Source organism: Phoca vitulina, unplaced genomic scaffold (assembly GCF_004348235.1).
Source record: "Phoca vitulina isolate PV1807 unplaced genomic scaffold, GSC_HSeal_1.0 scaffold52, whole genome shotgun sequence".
In the NCBI taxonomy this organism is placed as follows: Eukaryota; Metazoa; Chordata; class Mammalia; order Carnivora; family Phocidae; genus Phoca; species Phoca vitulina.
This window is the reverse complement of record NW_022589755.1, coordinates 7,563,990-7,581,003: the sequence shown is the minus strand read 5'-3', so window position 1 is coordinate 7,581,003 and position 17,014 is coordinate 7,563,990. Positions and strand designations below refer to the sequence as shown.

At 51.5% G+C, this 17,014-nt stretch overlaps 1 protein-coding gene across 3 annotated transcripts in view; it reads right to left on the bottom strand.

The window, feature by feature from the left end:
* The window catches only part of LIG1 (DNA ligase 1), a 35,311-nt gene that overhangs the window by 17,757 nt on the left and 540 nt on the right, over positions 1 to 17,014 (bottom strand). For 2 of the 3 annotated variants that reach the window (XM_032388696.1, XM_032388697.1), the window contains exons 2-11: positions 11,094 to 11,166; positions 9,416 to 9,505; positions 8,640 to 8,778; positions 6,679 to 6,802; positions 4,304 to 4,399; positions 2,775 to 2,879; positions 1,763 to 1,882; positions 1,524 to 1,599; positions 808 to 888; positions 539 to 595 (exon numbers count right to left, since the gene is read on the bottom strand). In XM_032388696.1, the coding sequence (XP_032244587.1) occupies positions 539 to 595; positions 808 to 888; positions 1,524 to 1,599; positions 1,763 to 1,882; positions 2,775 to 2,879; positions 4,304 to 4,399; positions 6,679 to 6,802; positions 8,640 to 8,778; positions 9,416 to 9,505; positions 11,094 to 11,110 (905 nt within the window). In that variant the 5' untranslated portion in view covers positions 11,111 to 11,166. The remainder of the gene's footprint in view (positions 1 to 538; positions 596 to 807; positions 889 to 1,523; positions 1,600 to 1,762; positions 1,883 to 2,774; positions 2,880 to 4,303; positions 4,400 to 6,678; positions 6,803 to 8,639; positions 8,779 to 9,415; positions 9,506 to 11,093; positions 11,167 to 17,014) is intronic. The other variant, XM_032388698.1, reaches the window with a different exon arrangement.

Here is a 17,014-nt window from a genome sequence, read left to right as displayed (position 1 = left end):
CAAGATTAAAAGGGCCGAGACCTACTTAAACCAACATGGAAGGATCTTCTGGAAACAAGGCTGACGTGCAGGTAGGAAGCAGAATGGGGAGGGCCCCCTGACGACACTGACTAAACACGCAGGAGTGAGGGCCGGGGCCAGGCAGCCCTGTGTGCCGGCGGCCTGACCAGCACTCGCTGGGAGTGAGGTTCCCACTAGAATCCAGACCCGGACCTCCTCACACGAAGGGCAAGACAATCAGCGAGGCCGTGGTTACTTCTCACCGCTGAGGGTAGATTAAGTTCCTGCCACTGGGAGGAGGCGGTTTCCCCACCCGGGGAATCTGGGCTCATGCTCACGGCTCGTTGTGACCCACAGAAACAGACAGAAGCGTGGTGTGGGCCTTCCGGGCCAGGGGCCCACGAGGCCCTGCAGCCACTCCAGGGGCCGGGGACGCATGCAGGAGGGTGAAGTGGAAAGAGCAGAGGCGGAAGGCACCGGGCAGCCGGAGCCGCCACCCCACCTGCCCCTGCCCATCCAGGCGGGCCTGATGAATTACCGAGCAGAAACTTCCTCAATCTTCTCAAATGTCCGGGCCACAGCCAGGTAAGGGACCCTGGGGAAAGAAGAGAAACACAGGGTGGTGTGTATAACCCACACCATCCATCCGTCTGTCCACGTGCCTCCCCACACCTTCGGTGCTGCTGCCTGTGTCCCCAAAATGGGGACGCGAGAGATCTGACGGCTTCCTCCACCGGAGGCCTCTGGGGAGATGCGCCCGGTGACAGGGAGAGGCGGAGGGACAGTCGGGGGCGGGGGGAGCCTCACTTCTGGCCTGGCTTCCAGCACGCATCGTCAATGGGATGGTAGTTGTTTTTGGCAGGATTGTAGCTGGGGGGGTCCAGGGGCCTGTGGAGGCAACAGGGGGATAGACACCTGGGTCAAAGAGAAGCCAGTCCTCCAGCTAACATTTTCTGAGCACCTACTACGCGCCAGACGCTGTTCTAGGCATGAGGGCGCAGAAGGGAATGAAAACAAAGTTGCTGAACCTAGAGCTCACATTCTAGCCGGAGAGTCGGGGAAGAAAAAAACCAAAACAAACGTAGCAACAAATAATTTTGGTATTAAAAAAATATTTCCAAAACCAAAATCAAACCACGCTGGGGGAAGGCGGGATGGAGGTGCCACTTCTGAGGAAAGGCTGGGGAAGGAGACATTTGGGCAGAATGACATGAGGAGTGAGCAGAGTGGGTATCCAGGAGAAGAGCACTCCAGGCAAAATGAACAGCAAGTGCAAAGGCCCTGAGGTAGAGACGCACATGACATGTTTGAGGAATGGAAAATGGGGTCTCACAAAAATGACATTAACAATCCCAAAAACACTGTCATTAGAATAATTAGCTGCAATCACCAATTGTAGCTGAAAGAATTTTTGGCGGGCATTGGTCTCATCGTTAGAGGAATCAAATCAGGAGAATCTGGACTCACCACAGGCCTCCCCTTACCGCCCTGTCCTCTCCACTCGACAGCCGACACGGACTCACCCCTTGGCCTCCTCCTGTCTTGCTGTGCCAGGTCCCTCTTCTTTCCCTTCTTTCTTGGTTGCCGGTTTCCGGGGGGCTGGGAATGAAGTCAGGAAACTGTGGGCCCTCCTCCTGAGAGCCCCCACCGGCCCATGAAGCCAGGAGACAGGGGTCAGACCTTCCACCAAGTGGGACGCGCTCTGGGGAAAGGCCCGCCTCCTCCCCAAGAGGCTGGGAGCTGAGGGGCAGGAGACACTCACCGAAGAAGCTGCTGACCGTCTTGGGCGCTTTGGCGGGCGGCTTGGCCGGGTCCTCCTCTCGAGCCTCCCGCTTCCCCGCCACCTCAGCCTCCAAGGCGGTGTCTGGCGGGGGCTCCGCTGCTAAAGCGAGAGACACTGGGTGGGGATGCCCACTTCCAACCCGAGACTGCACTCGTCACTGGTTCTGACTCCACATACGGAAAACACCTTCAGTTCTGCCCCTTTCCTTCTGTGCGTTAAGTTTTTTGAGCCTCTTGGGCCCGATGCTTTTCCGTCAGTACTAACAGAATTCCCTCGAGCGTCTAGCCTGAGACCGGAGACTTTACGGACAGCGGTAAAAAGAAATCTCAGCACGATCAGCAGAAAATGTTCCCACTTCCCCGGCAGTTGCAGGAAAGCGGGTAAGGTCCACGTCCTCGAAATGTCCCCATGATGCTGGACACAGGAGTCTCACGGACACCCGGCTGTGGGGCTTGTTCTTGGGCCTGTGAGGGTAACTAGAACCTCAAAAACCCCGCAGCTCAGCCAAGCGGTCTAACTTCATAAACTACCCCTCAGTAACATTTAGTACCTGTGATTTCTCAAAGATACAAATATTTTGTTGGAAGATGACTGGCTCTTTCTTCTTTCCCATGTGCGGGGGCGAGGGGGGAGATTTTAACCATAAAAACGATGACAATAAAACCTCTGATTCCCCGAGAATTTGCATTTCAACAACACATTGGAGTCTTATTTAAAATTAACTGGCCTCAGAGAGGCACCTGGGTGGCTCAGTCGGTTAAGCATCTGCCTTTGGCTCAGATCATGATCCCAGGGTCCTGGGATCGAGTTCTGCATCAGGCTCCCTGCTCAGCGGGGAGTCTGCTTCTCCCTCTGCACCTCATCTCTCTCTCTCTCACTCTCTATCTTTCTCAAATAAAAATCTTTAAAAAAACGAAATTAAATTAACTGGCCTCAGAAGACATCCAACCCAAAACCAGACAGCCAGGGTCCCCGGGGAGTGGAAACTCACAGGAGGTCTCTGGGTGCTCAGGGGGCGTCACGGGCTGGCCCTCCCCTTCTGCTTCTTCCTTTTGGGTCACTTCAGGCTCTGTGAGGCTTTCCGGTGGGGTCTCAGCTTTGGATGACAGAAGTCAGATGGCAAAAAAAAAAAGAATTATTCTGACCCCCAGGGACATTTCAACTCCGATCTGCTCCTCTGCAGATCAAGCACGTCTATAAAGTGGCAGGAGGTGTGAGCCCGCTCCTGGTCAGCCCCAAGCGCGGCGGGGCCTCCAACGGAATCCAAACCCCGTGTTCGCGCGCCTGGGCAGCCAGAAACGGACACAGACAGCCAGTATCTTCTGATCAACATCTAAAATTATTCACCGCAAGATACAACTGGAAAGAGTTCCAAACGCACATGATAACTTGATATGGGTAAAAATGAAAAATGTTTTAAGCTGGGAAAAAAAAAAAAAAAGGTCATACTTCCATAAAAACTGTGTAAGTGAACTTGAGAAGAATCAAGCAGCTGCCCGCTCTCCCACGCACAGCCCCAGACACCGACACTGGCTAAAAACGCACCATTTACAGTAAGGTTGGACCCGGACTAAAAACTGCCCACAGGAAGCCACATCTGCCCGGAAGAGTTGAGCCAAATGAGGACCTGTTATTAAACACTGACAGTGGTAAAGGCTGCACAGAGGTCCCAAGTGACCAGTGGATCAGATCTTTGCACCAGAATGTCCCCCGTGGGCCGAACTCTTGGGGATACCGCGGATAGTTCCCGGTTCCAGGGGAAACTGGGGGCATCTGCTGGTCACGGCAGGAACTACGAGCTCGAGGTAGGTCAGATTTCAGCATCCTTGGCCCGCGGGTCTCGCAATTCCTGACGTCACCTGTCCGCCAAGCTGGGCTTTCCTTGGCTGCTGTGATCAAAACTCGGCACGGGGAACAAGGGACTCCAAAGGTCTGCGCGACTGTGCAGAGGGCAGGACACATCCTAGCTAGTAACTAACTGTGACTCTCTGAAGGAGGAAACAAAAAATAGTACTTCTCCTTTCAACGGACGTGCGCCGTTTTCTCAAACACCCAAGTTTCTAGAACATTAACAGTTGTCTGGACATAACTACTTAATAAACGGAACTGTCGAGGTGGCGGCCCAGGGGTGCCATCAACAATTTACTACGCACTAAGCGTGCTGTTGAGAAGCTGGGGGTCTCTGCCTTCTGGTCCCATTTCTAAGGAAAAAGAAGTCATGGAGAAGAATACATTTTCCATCAACACAAACAGAAAAACAAAGGATAAAAATGGGAAACGGCATACGGATTCATCCTAAATTAAAGGGGCCCAAATGAATGCATTTCAAAATGCTCTCGTAACCCAAATGCCTGTGCTGGTGTGTGGGGTTCTGACGGCCACATCGAGATTCAGGGACACAGGCATTAGATCGGGGATCCTAACAGTCCAGCCTCGGGGAGAGGCCCCCACCCTTCCAGATTCCCCACGGTGCACCCTCCAACTCTCTCTCTCTCGCCCTCCCTTCCCCTGGTGCCTCACCTTCTTCCTCCTTCTTCCTCTTGGCCTCTCTGTCCTCATCCTTGCCCTGCTCCTCCAGGACATCCTGTATTGTCCGCTTAGGAAGCTGCTTCCGAGCTGGGAAGACAAGGGGCTTGGTGTGGTGGACCTCATGGGTCTGTCCGCCCCCCGCCCCAGTAAGCTCAGGCCAGTCAGTGATGGGGCCCCCTGAGAAGGCTGTGGGACGCTCCCCTTCTGCCCCAGGTGCGCCTCATTCTTCCAGCTCTGCCGCTTCCTGGCCGTGTGACCCTGAGCAGGTTACTTAATCTCTCTGTGCCTCCGTCTCCCACATATGCAGAATAGAAACAGTCCCCGAGAGTAAGAGATGCTACGACGCGCTCGGCCCAGTGCCGCGCCGACTCTAGCACCTCCCCCCCCCCCCCCCACACACATTCCAGAAGCAAGTCCTCTGGTATCTGCCGCTGTGCTGTCTCATCTCTCTCCAGCTGACCTTCTAACTCTTTCCACGCCACGTAACCCTTCATTCTCCAGCACCGCTGAACTCCTGCTGCTCCCAAACACAACACACCTCCGGGCCCTGGCACTTGCTGCTCAGGGGCAAAGTTCAGGGGTCCTTTCCTCTAAAAAGAATTCCCTGACACCCCCCGCCCCCCAGGGCCAATCTCAGGGTCAGCCCTGAGCTTCCAGCAGGCCCCGCGCCACTCAGCTATTTCATGACTACCTCCCCACCGCCCCCGTCCCGCAGCCCTCCCATGGCGCCCCAGCACCCGCCAGGACAAAACCTGGGCTCTTGGCCTAGCATGCGGGGCCCTGTGGGAGCCAGCCCCACCCTCCTGTCTCACTGCACACGGTCCTCAAACTCGCCCTGCTCCCCACATTGCACCTGACCCTCCAGAAACACGCCGGTGTATGTGACGCCCCGTGTGCCACGTGGTCCCTCTGCACACTGCTCGTGGCTGCACCGCTTCCCGCCGCCCTCCCGCATCTTCCAAGACTCAGCTCGGGTGTCACCCGCTCTGCGCTGCCTCAGTTCTGAGCCCTGTTACCACTGCGACTCCTTTTCTTCTTCTATTTTTTTAATTAAAAAAATTTTTTAAAGTTTTTTATGCAAGTGTAATTAACATACAGTCTATTAGTTTCAACTGTGCTATTTCTTTTCTTTTCTTTTTTTTTTTTTAAGATTTTAAGTAACCTCTATACCCAAAGTGGAGCTCAAACTCACGACCCCGAGATCAAGAGTCACATGTTACACCAACTGAGCCAGCCAGGTGTCCTCAGGCGTGCTATTTCTTATACCAGCACCACCCGATGGAAAAATACGGTGAGACACATACCTGATCTTAAACTTGCCAGTAGCTACATTGAGAAAAGGAAAAAAAAATCCAGATACACCTCGTTTTAATAATACGGTTTATGTAACCCAATGTATCCAAAAATACTACGACTCCAACGTGTTGTGTTTTCAATGCTAAAATAATTAACATTTTCTTTTCCGTGCTAAGTCTTCAAAGTCCGACGTACTTCAGCACATCTCAACTGGTTGCTAAGTTTTCCTCAGAAAGAGCTGATCTGTGTTTAGACTTCACAGAATTTACAGTTGAAGAAGATCTGTGCACCTAAGTTATTCTAAACGTGCCTGAGAGTCTTCGGTAATTCAATCCGGCATCAGCTTGCACATTTAAATTTAACAAAAACGGTGCAGCACTGAGAATTCAGTCCCTTGGTCGCACCTGCTACACCTGTCCCCTAGCATCATGTGAGGGTCTCTCACCTGTGCCTCCCCACCCGTACAAAACGTTCCCAACCCCCAGGGGACAGAGGTGCCATTCCTCAGGCTGGCTTTCCAGTGTCCCCTCTCCAGTGTCCCCACTTGGGGTCCCCAAGCCTCTGCACTAAGCACCAACACACCAAGCCATCAGTGCCCCAAAGGGCCTTCTCGATGCCTACTTCCTTCCTTCTGTTGTTAACCCTCTTCCCTGCTCACTCTTCCTTCTCCCTCAAGGCTCGGCTGGGTCAATCTCTCTTCTACCAGTCTCCCTCTTTCCTGGGCTCCCACAGTGAGCTGCGCTGCCTCCCGGACAGCACGTACCCGCGGTTACAATAACCCAAGCTTCCTGAGCACTTACTATGGGCTGGGCCCACGTCCAAGCACTTTCCACGTATTTCCTCTTAATCTCTGTATGATAAATGCTGTCACTATTATCGTCTCTGTTTTACAGATAAAGCTCAGAGAAAGTAAGTCATTTACCCAAGGTCACACAGCCAGTGGATGGTGAAGCCATGCTCTCAACCACAACGCTAAGATCAGAGCTGTCGTGAGGATGGCTGCCAGGTGCAGAAATCCTCAAGTGGACGAAGACAGGCAAGGGAAGGGGCAGGGGCCTGTGTGTCCTCACCTGTGCGCCGCTTTGGGATCCCTGCTGGGGAGATGTCCACAGGAGAGCTGGAGAGGGAGGGGCTGCTCTCGGGAAATGTGACAGGGCTGGGAGGCGAGACTTGTGGAGAGCTGGGGGCAGGCTTCTGGAAAGCAAGAAAGAGCAATTCTAGAGTGAGGGGAGGAAGAAGGGGCCACCCCCTTGTCCTTTTCCAAACAGTTGGGGGTAGAGAGTTCTCCGTCCCAGTTCAGGGCCCCTCCTCTCTTAACCTGGGCCTTACCCTCCTTAACCTCCTGTGGAGTTTCATGGCACGAGACTCTCCCCATCATGGACGACAATAACAACAACTCTTTTTCCTAATGTAACAGAACCTTTGATTTTTAGCTAGGCATATGATGGCCCAACGAAAAACCACATTTCGCCTCCTCCCCTGCAGCTAGGTGCAGCCAAGAGCCTGAGAACTACACTTCCCAGCCTCCCTTGCAGCTAGGTGTGGCCAGGAGCCTGAGAACTACACTTCCCAGCCTCCCTTGCAGCTAGGCGTGGCCAGGAGCCTCACTCCTACACAATGCAATACAAGGGAAAATGATGTACACCTCCCATGGAATGTCTTGCTCTTCTCACTGGCTTGAAAATGGACATTCGCTTGGACTAGGGCATCTAGGATAAAAGTAAGGGTACAGAAGCAGCCTGCGTCTCTGACACTGAGAGACTGCTATATTAATCCTGGACTTCCTATTCCATTAGAGACAGAAATAAATTCCTACCTTGTTTAAGCCCGTTACTTGTATCTTGGTTTCAATCCCTAACTCATCTTACAGGGCCCTCCGCCAGTTATTAAGCGACAGCCCCTCCGCTCCAAGCCTACCCCGTCCACTGTCCCCCATGATGCTCGGACTCTGAACACCCCGTTCCCAGTCTGGTAGGAAGCTCTGTGGCAGGCAGCGCCCTCACAGGGTACTAGAAGGGCCTGTGTCAGCCGGATCCGACTTTCAGCATTTCCAACACTCACAGGGCCTGCGACGTGATGCCCCTGGACGCCGGCACTCTCCGCCCAGGGCCCCTGCCTCCAAGATCTGAGCAGGCCCTCAGGGCGCCAGCTGTAAGCTCAGAGGCCCCGGCGCCCAGCAGCGAGCCCCCGAAGGTCTGACTGTCGGCTCCACAGCTCCCGGGGCGGGAGCTGCCCCCGACAGTTGCTACCACCATGACGCCTTCGAGTTCTCTTTTCGCCCCTGCAGTGACCTGGTTGAGAACTACACACGTATTTGATAATTCTTTATATTAAACTCTCTCTGCTCATGTGGTCTCTCTCTCCTATTCAGACCCTGATGGATACAGGCCCCAAAGGGACGTTGTGAAGGCTGCTCAGGACCCAAAGCCACCCCGTCCCTCTCCTGCTCAAAACCGGTCCACGGATCCCTAGCAGCCACAGGGCAAAGTCCAAGCTCCTAAGGATGGCCCCTCCTAGTCCCTGGAACCTGTGAATATATTCGGTTATGTGGCAAAGGGCAATTAAGGCTGCAGAGGGAATTAAGGTCACCAATCGGCTGCCCATTGGGTGACTTTGAGCAAGGAAAGGAAGGAAGCCAACGTCTCTGGAAAAGGCAAAAAGCCCTCTGCCGACAGGAGAGACCCGATGTGTTTTTGAGCCCTAATTCTGGATCACGCATTATTCTCAGATCCATAGGTGAACTGACTCCTTTCCTGTTCACAGTCACCCCGAGTGGTAGGTGCTCCCGGGAGCTGTATGTCACAGGTGAGGTGGCCAAAGCACGAGGCCCGGAGGCTGCCCCAGGCCACGGGGTGCAGGTGCAGTCAGAACCGTGCAGACCAGGCCGTCCGTCTGCTCCAGGGCACGACCGCTCAAATCTTCCACCTCCTGGGGCATGAGCGCCCCGAGCAGCTGGGCTACATTCCGTGCCAAAGGCTACTGGGAATGATGGCTTCGTCCAGGAATGGGGGGCAGGCTGGTGAGGACCTACCTGGCCTTTGGAGGGCGTGAGGGCTTCGTCCTCCTCCTCCTCCCCTTCACTGCCCAGGACCCGGGCCACCTTCCGCCCTGGCCTCTTCACTGGAGAATCGCTCTCAGGCACCTCTCCATTGCGCTCCTTCAGCGCCACCCTGGAAGGTTGGAAAATGGGGGTGTTTCATTCCCTTCCTTTTCTTTCAAGCATTCCATGAGCTTTTTCTAGGCGCCTCCTTGGCATACACTCTTAATCATCCGACCATCCACTGCATCCACGTTTCTGGAGGCCTCCCACGTGCCCACCTACTCTGTGACGAGCAATGCTGAGGGGCAGATGGAGCCCCTACTGAGAGCAGGGAATGGCCTCCAACATCCATTTGAAGACCCTCTCTTTTTCAGTCATACCAGCCCCTGAGATTTAGCTAGGTCCATGGCTCTCGGCTAGAGACTATCCCTTCCCAGCTTCCCCTGCAGCTGGGTAGAGCCATGTGAGGGGTCCTGACCCAGGGGATGGAAGGGGTATGATTGATGCATGCAACTTGCTCCTGACTGCTTGCCCACAGATGTCTTACTCCTGGAACTTGGACCTGCCAACCCCCTTTGCCAACGCCGAGGCCCTGGATCCAGCTGTGCCTGAGGCTGGACCTATACCTTTGGACTTCCCGGTTACCGAAGTCAAAAAATTCCCTTTAGGACTCCCAGACATTCTGAGCTGGGTTTGCCACACTTACAGCCAAGAGAGCCCTGACTTATAAAGGAACAAATTCACCATGTCTTCGCCCCATTACTTACTTTGAAGGTGGCTCTGTCTCTCTGACGCTGTTGGAGGTCTCCTTCTCTGGCTTTTTCACTTTGCCCTCATTCTTGGGGTAGAAAAATGACCTGGAGGAGCACAGAAGGAGGGGGAAAATGGGAATGATAATGGCACAAGAATCAACCAAGCCCTTCCTATGTGCCAGGGCGTCTCCCAGGCCCTAGGGATTCCAGGGAGACAAAGACACCAAGTCCCCACCCTCAACAGGTTGACACTCAGTAGAAGAGGCAACTGTTAAGTAACTAAATAGAAAATGTCAGGAAGTGTGAAGTGCTCTGGAAAAGATCAATAAAGCAAGGTATCCTCCCTCCACTTGAGACTGGCTGGACTGAGTAGCTGGCTTCCAGAGAAGTGAGTACTGAGGAAGGACCACGGAAAGTAAGGTGGAGAGGCCTCGCCCACACTCTCCTGACCGAGTCAGGAAGGTCAGCATCACTGGTCATGTCCCAGGGATGTCTGCACCCCAACCACGAGGGGATGAGACGCTACCTCGCTTCGCTGCCCGTGACCCCTGTCTAGTTATGAGAACAACGTCAGACACATTGGGGGGCCGTCTGCAGGTATCCTGACAAACAAAGTCTGAGAAACTGTCACCTGGACTGACACCAGAGGGAACCAAGAGGGCATGACAACTAAATGCAACAGGGTACTCCGAGCTGAATCCTGGGAACAGAGAAGAGCATTTGTAGATAAATCGGGGAGATCAGAGTGTAGTTAACAGGAATGTACCAATGCTGGTCCCTTACTGTGACCGACGGGCCCCATGACATCAACAGTGGAAGCTGGGTGCCAGGTACCCAGGAACAGGCTCTATTATCAGTACAACTTTCTGCACATCTAAAACCACCCTCAAATTAACACTTACCGTACATTCAGTCAATCAACCGATCAAGCCAAGCCAAGCCAGGGGCAGAAAGACATCTGAGGTGCTATCAGCCAAAGACAGACTATGCCCAGACTTGTCATCATGTGAGAAAAATGCAGCCTGTGATTTGTGACCTCCCAGGTCTCTGGCAGGTGGGCGGCCAGGTCTGGGTCAGTCTAGAATCCATCCCCTCCTTCCGGGAGCAGCCCCTCCATTTTCCTCTCAGGACACTCCCTCAAATTCCCAGTGAAAGGGTTTTGGCAACTGGGTCCAACCAAGCCCAAGGCCATTAATTCTGGAAGGCTTCAACTACACAAGCCATGTAATTCCCTGTCTCGTTTTCCTGAGGCCAGCTTGCATGAGGACAGGGTTTCCCACCCTGGACACTACTGATGTTTCAGGCCAGATCATTCTTCGTTGCGGGGGGCTGTCCCGTGCATTGCAGGTATTAAGCAGCAACCATGCCTGGCCCCTATCCAGTAGACGCTAATCACAAGCCCCCTTCTCCCCCTAGTTGTGACAACCAAAAACATCTCCAGACATGGCCAGCTGTCCCCTGGGGGGCCAAACCACCAACTGTGAACCACTGGGTCAGCATTTCTGAACCTCCAGCTAAAAAATTCTAGTTACCACACTACCCGTCCTCCAGATCCCACGCCCCATTTTCTGCACTGCTCGGCTCCTGGAAATTCCAATTGGGAGACTACCTTGTGTTCTTCCAAGAAAAGGCACAGAAATCAAGAGAGAAGCAGAGAACTCAGAGCATGTAGGACGGGGCGCCGCGTCCTTACCTGATACTCCGCTGCATGATGGGTCGGAATTCTCCCTTCCCCTTTCCTCCTCCTCGTCTGCAGCCAGATGCTCCTGAAATAGAAATCCAGATCCTTGGTGAGACTACTGGTTGTGCACAGACCAAAGCACGGAACCCTCCTTCTTTCAGAAAGAAGAAGAAAAAAAAAACGCACAAAATCAGAAACATGAGTTTCCCCACCGACAAGAAACTCCCATTTTTATGGACCAACACTGATTTATGAGCGAAGAAAAAGTTCCAAGTCAGAACAAGATAAGAAGCCTCGATTGTATGGAGCCTGCTTTTCATCTAATATGAAGGCACACGGAAGACCTACAGGTTTTTTTTTATTTTTTTCAGTTTCATTTGGGGTTTTTTGAGGAGAAGTTTTGTTTTGTTTTGTTTTGTTTTAAGTTTTAAGATCAGCAAAAAACTGGGGCACCTGGGTGGCTCAGTTGGTTAAGCGTTTGCCTTCGGCTCAGGTCATGATCCTGGGGGTCCTGGGATCGAGCCCCACATCAGGCTCCCTGCTCAGCGGAGTCTGCTTCTCCCTCTCCCTCTGCCCCTCCTCCCTCTCCCTCTCTCTCTCAAATACGTAAATAAAAATCTTAAAAAAAAAAAAAGACTAATAAAAAACTGTTTTTAGGTGAAACAACCCTGACGCATGGCACTCCATTAAATTATACCCACTGCTGCTGAGCAGTTTCTAAGGGATATTCTTTACAGAAACGAGGGGCAAAAACATCACGCAGAGAACACCCCATTAGAAAGTTACATACTGTACAGTTCATTTCTGGAACATTCTCCAAATAACAAAACTTAGGATGGGGAAGAGATTGGGGTGGTCAGAGCTTAGGGACAAAAGGTGGGGGGGCGGTCAGCTATAAACGGGGAGCACAGCGAGAGCCTTTGTGAAGACAGAACTGTTCCATATCCTGACTGCGGTGGTGGTTACACAGATCTGTACGTGGGTTCAAACTTCGCGCGCACACACACACACACACACACACACAGCTGAACCAGCTATGTGGTCTAGCTCACAGTATTGTCCAACGCTGACTTCCTGGTTTTGATATTGGACTACAGTTATATAAGATGCCACCAGGAGGAAGAAAGGTGTACTATTTTTATAACTTCCGGCAAGTCTATATAATCCTTTCAAGACAAAAAGTAAAAAAAAAAGCAGAATGAAGACATTCTCTATGTACTGATATAGAAAGATGTTCTAGGTATCTTAAGTAACATTTTAAACAGTAATCAAAAAGGAGGCAGAACAGTGTACATAATATGCTACTGATTTCGTAAGACAGGAGAAAATAGGAACCTGTCTGTTCTTTGGTCCTGCTTTTGTTTGCCGAATAGAAACTCTGGAAGGATAATCAAGAAACCAACAGAAGTGGATGGGGGCACTCGAGGTGAGTGGGAGTAGGGCTGTGAACCATACCTGTCACTGCATACTTCTATCCCGATTTTATTTTAAACCCTGCATATTTATTACCCATTCATTAAAAAAAAAAAAAAAAGTAAATCTAGACCCCACATAACCGTTCAAATTTTATGATCTAGCCTCCTACCCCCTTCCTCCAGGTTCCCTCTGGGGAGTGCCCCCTGGGACCACCAGCAGCTGGTCCCCTCCTGCCCAGCTCTGAGCACTGGATGGATGTCCAGAGGCCTCCCCTGGGTACCTGCTAGGAGAGACACTCCATTTCCTGACCTCCGGTGGTGCTTAACTGGTACTTCTCTTCTCACACGTATTGCGTTGATCCTGCGTTCTGATTATATCACAGTTCATCTTGGAAAGATGGGTCTGGTTCCCTCCCCTCTCCTCCAAAACTTATTTCCCAAACCAGACATTCTCCATACCACCTTTGAAATTTCAACAGTATCTATGTAAAACCTGAATTTTTTTTTCACTTAATATTTTTTCTGTAAAAAAAAAAAAAATCAACTTTATTAACTGGGGTGCTTATTAGGGACCAGGCACTATTCCAGATGCTTTATATGAATTAATTCACACAAAATCTATTACAATTCGTTATTATCCTGATTTTACAAACAAGGCAAAGGAAGCAGAGAGGTCGAGTGATTTGCTCAAGGCCACACAGCCTAATGGGTGGCGAAGCCAGGATCTGAAGAAAGGTATCTGGCTCCAAAGTCTGTGTCCTTAACCACTACCTATTCTTGAGGGTGAGGAGGACAAGGGTCCCCCTGTATTGGGACTGAAGGGGTGGCGGGTGGCCCTTAGATCTTGGGGCTGTTGAGATAACCAGTGTAAAATGATGTTACCCAATACTTCCCAACAACACAATCCAACATTTTCCATTTTTATCCCCATCTCGCCAATGAGGAGACGGAGGCACAGAAAGATGCCTGGAATCACAGAGCTTGTTAAGTGGCAAAGGGGATGATTTGGTACAATAGCAACAGAAAACTAAGATGGTAACTAATTTTTTTTAAGACCTTTTTTTTTTTAATTTTATTTATTTATTTGAGAGAGAGAGAGGGAGAGAGCACGAGTCAGGTGAGGGGCAGAGGAAGAAGCAGACGCCCTGCTGAGCAGGGAGCCCGATGCGGGGCTCGATCCCGGGACTCCAGGATCATGATCTGAGCTGAAGGCTGATGCTTAACCGACTGAGCCATGGCACCCCAAGATGGCAACTAGCTTTCTAAACTGTTGCAGTGCCCCAGGCCCAATCCTTAGGCCCCCTCTCTGTCCCGTTTACACCCACTCCCTTAGAGATCTCATGCAATGTGATCATGGCCCCCAAATGTCTCACTCGGGCTGTCACTAGCCCTCTAAACTCAAGGTGGCACATCCTGGTTTTCTGCTCTGACATCTGGATGTCCAACCAACATCCCCACCTCAGTGGGACCAAAACCAAACTCCAGACGACACACACATACACGTATTCCTTCTCCCACCTCTGCGGTGGTAGCTTTTGTCACCCAGCTGCTCCAGTCACTTGGAGTCCACTGCATGCCTATTTAACCATTAACAACAAAACAAAACACCGGACAATATCAAGTGCTGGTGAGGATGTGGAACAATGGGAAGTCTCATACTTTTCTGGAGGGAATTCAACATGGGTCGGTCACTTTTGGAGAAGCCTGGCAGCTTCTCAAACGGTGAAGCATATGCTTACCATATGACCCAGCAACCCTACTCCGAGGGATTTACCCGGAGAACTCCTACGTGCACACAAAACCCCGTAAGTGAATGTTAACTGCAGCGGGTCTGTTTACAGTCACCAAAAATGATCCAAATGTCCTCCCACGGGGAATCGATGAACAAACTATGGTACATCCTACAACTTGCTGAACAGTATCCCACTGTTGGATGTACTAAAGCTTGTTTACACTCGCTTGGCAATAAAAAGGAATATTCGGGTACGCTGCAGGGACGGAGAGGGACCGATAGTTGCCGGGCGGGGGGGGGAAGGGGTACCTAGAGACGAGGAACACAATCACTTTTTGGAGTGATGAAACTGTAGTATCTTGATGGTGGTGGTCTTTATACATAATTCTACACATTTCAAAATCGACAGAACTACACACCAAAAAGAGTAAGTTCGCTATATGTAATTTTTTAATAAAAAAAAAAAAAAAAAAAAAAAAAAAACGGGATGCCTGGGTGGCTCAGTCATTAAGCGCCTGCCTTCGGCTCAGGTCATGATCCCAGAGTCCTGGGATCGAGCCCTGCATGGGGTTCCCTGCTCAGTGGGGTGTCTGCTTCTCCCTCTCCCTCTGCCCCTACCCCCTGCTTGTGCTCTCTCTTCTCAAATAAATAAAATCTTTAAAGAAACAAAAACAAAAACAACCCTTGGACTGTTGATTCACCTGATTCACCTCTTTTCTCATACCCCAAACTCATCGACCCACGAATCCCACGGGCACTGCCTCCCAAAGACCACGGTCAACCACCTCTCCGCATCCCACTGCTCCGAGTGCAGGTCCGGCTACCGCGACCCCCAGCCTGCTGTATTAACCCCTCACTCTCCTCCTCCCCAGCAGTTAGCACAACTGGATCTTCTAAATTAGGTTTTGTCTCACTCTCTAGAGTACTGCTTCTAACACAATTTTCCACATGATAGAAACGTTCTATACCTGCAGAGTCCAAAAAGGTCACTCTATCCATATGTGGCTTCAAGTATTTGAAATGCAGCTAGTGCCACTGAGGAGCTGAGATTTTCATCTGTTTCTCATGAGCTTAAATTTAAATCTCTACATGGGGCTAGCTGCTACTCTATTAAGCAGTACAGGGCTAAAACGTTGAGTTCCATAAAGATAAGGATTTTGTCCATCTTGTTCAGCGATATGGCCACAGGACCTAAAACGGTGCCTGGTACTGAATGCATTGGCCCTTATGTATGCCGTTATTTAAAAATCAGGGTAACGGGGGCGCCTGGGTGGCGAAGTTGGTTGAGCTCCCAACTCTTGTTTTCCGCTCAGAGCATGATCTCAGGGTCGTGAGATCGAGCCCCACGTCTGCTCCACACTAGGCATGGAGCCTGCTTGGGACTCTCCCTCTCCCTCTACCCCTCCCCTGTCTCAGATAAATAAATCTTTTTAAAAAAATCAGGGTAACAAAAACATCATTACTAAAGAATTTAGGCTCCATAAGCAGGATCTTTCAAAACCCACAGGCCATGTGACAAGGAGCACGATATCAAAGGGTCTTTAAACAGTTTGAGGATGACCAGCCAACAGGCTCAAGTCTTTTTCTTCTCATTAATAAAAGCTCACGTTTCCTGACCTGTCTGTTCCCTTGACCACCCTCCATCCGTGGAAAGTATTTTACACCATTCCCCTAAATATGCTACTCTCATCCTCTGAAGCTCAGAACAGCTCAGCATCACCCAAAAGACAATGAGGAAGCTGGGACAGGAGAAGGAAAGTGAGTAGTTCAGGGCCACACAGCCAGCCAATGGTGGATCCCAGAAACATAGAGGGCCAGTTCTAAGAACCTCACCTGGGATTACGTGTAAAATATTCCAGCCTGCTCCCAGACCTACTAATCAGAAGCTCTGGGAATAGAAGGGGGACCTGCAGGCTTAGCAAGCTCTCAGGGATCCTAAGATAAGATGAAATTAAGGTCTTGGGGCGCCTGGGTGGCTCAGTCGTTGGGCGACTGCCTTCAGCTCAGGTCATGAATCCCAGGGTCCTGGGATCGAGCCCCACATCGGGCTCCCTGCTCGCTGGAGAGCCTGCTTCTCCCTCTCCCACTCCCCCTGCTTGTGTTCCTGCTCTCGCTATCTCTCTCTCTATCAAATAAATAAATAAAATCTTTAAAAAAAAAAAAAAAGAAATTAAGGTCTTACTTAGACCCCACTGGCCTTTCCCTCATGCCTCCCTGAGGCTAAAAGGTCAGAGATTCAAACAGGATGAAATGGGGTTGGAGGCCAAGAAGTGATGTGTCCTTCATCCCACGTCCTGCTGTCTCTCCTCAATGATTCCCCTCGGCTTTCAGATGCCAGCCCCCCTTTCCAAATGCTCATCTCTTCTCCCAGCCAAGTGCACCCCGCCCCCCCTTGCCTTATCCTTCAAGCCTACCCCTCTCCTAAGGACATCAATATCCTTTTCTCTCCGCTCCCCAAGCTCCTCTGGCCCTCCCTCCACCCCTGCGGGCAACAATAAGCCGAGACTTTTGAGTTACTCTCTCCAGGGCCCCTTCCCTTCCCAGGCCTTGGTCTCCCAGCCCTGTGGTCCAACCCTACCTCCGCTCCGCCCCCCTCATCAGGCATCCACAAAGCCAGACCTCTCCTTATACAGAAGGGTCCCGACCTTTCCTAAGGCCTTGGCCTAGACCCGGACCAGACCACTGACCTCTCTGCCCCACCTCCGTCCAGAGGGATCCTCCCCCCACACCGTCTAAAGCCGACCCCACTTCTCCCTCTCCTTGAACCTTTCCCCGGCCCCGCCTCC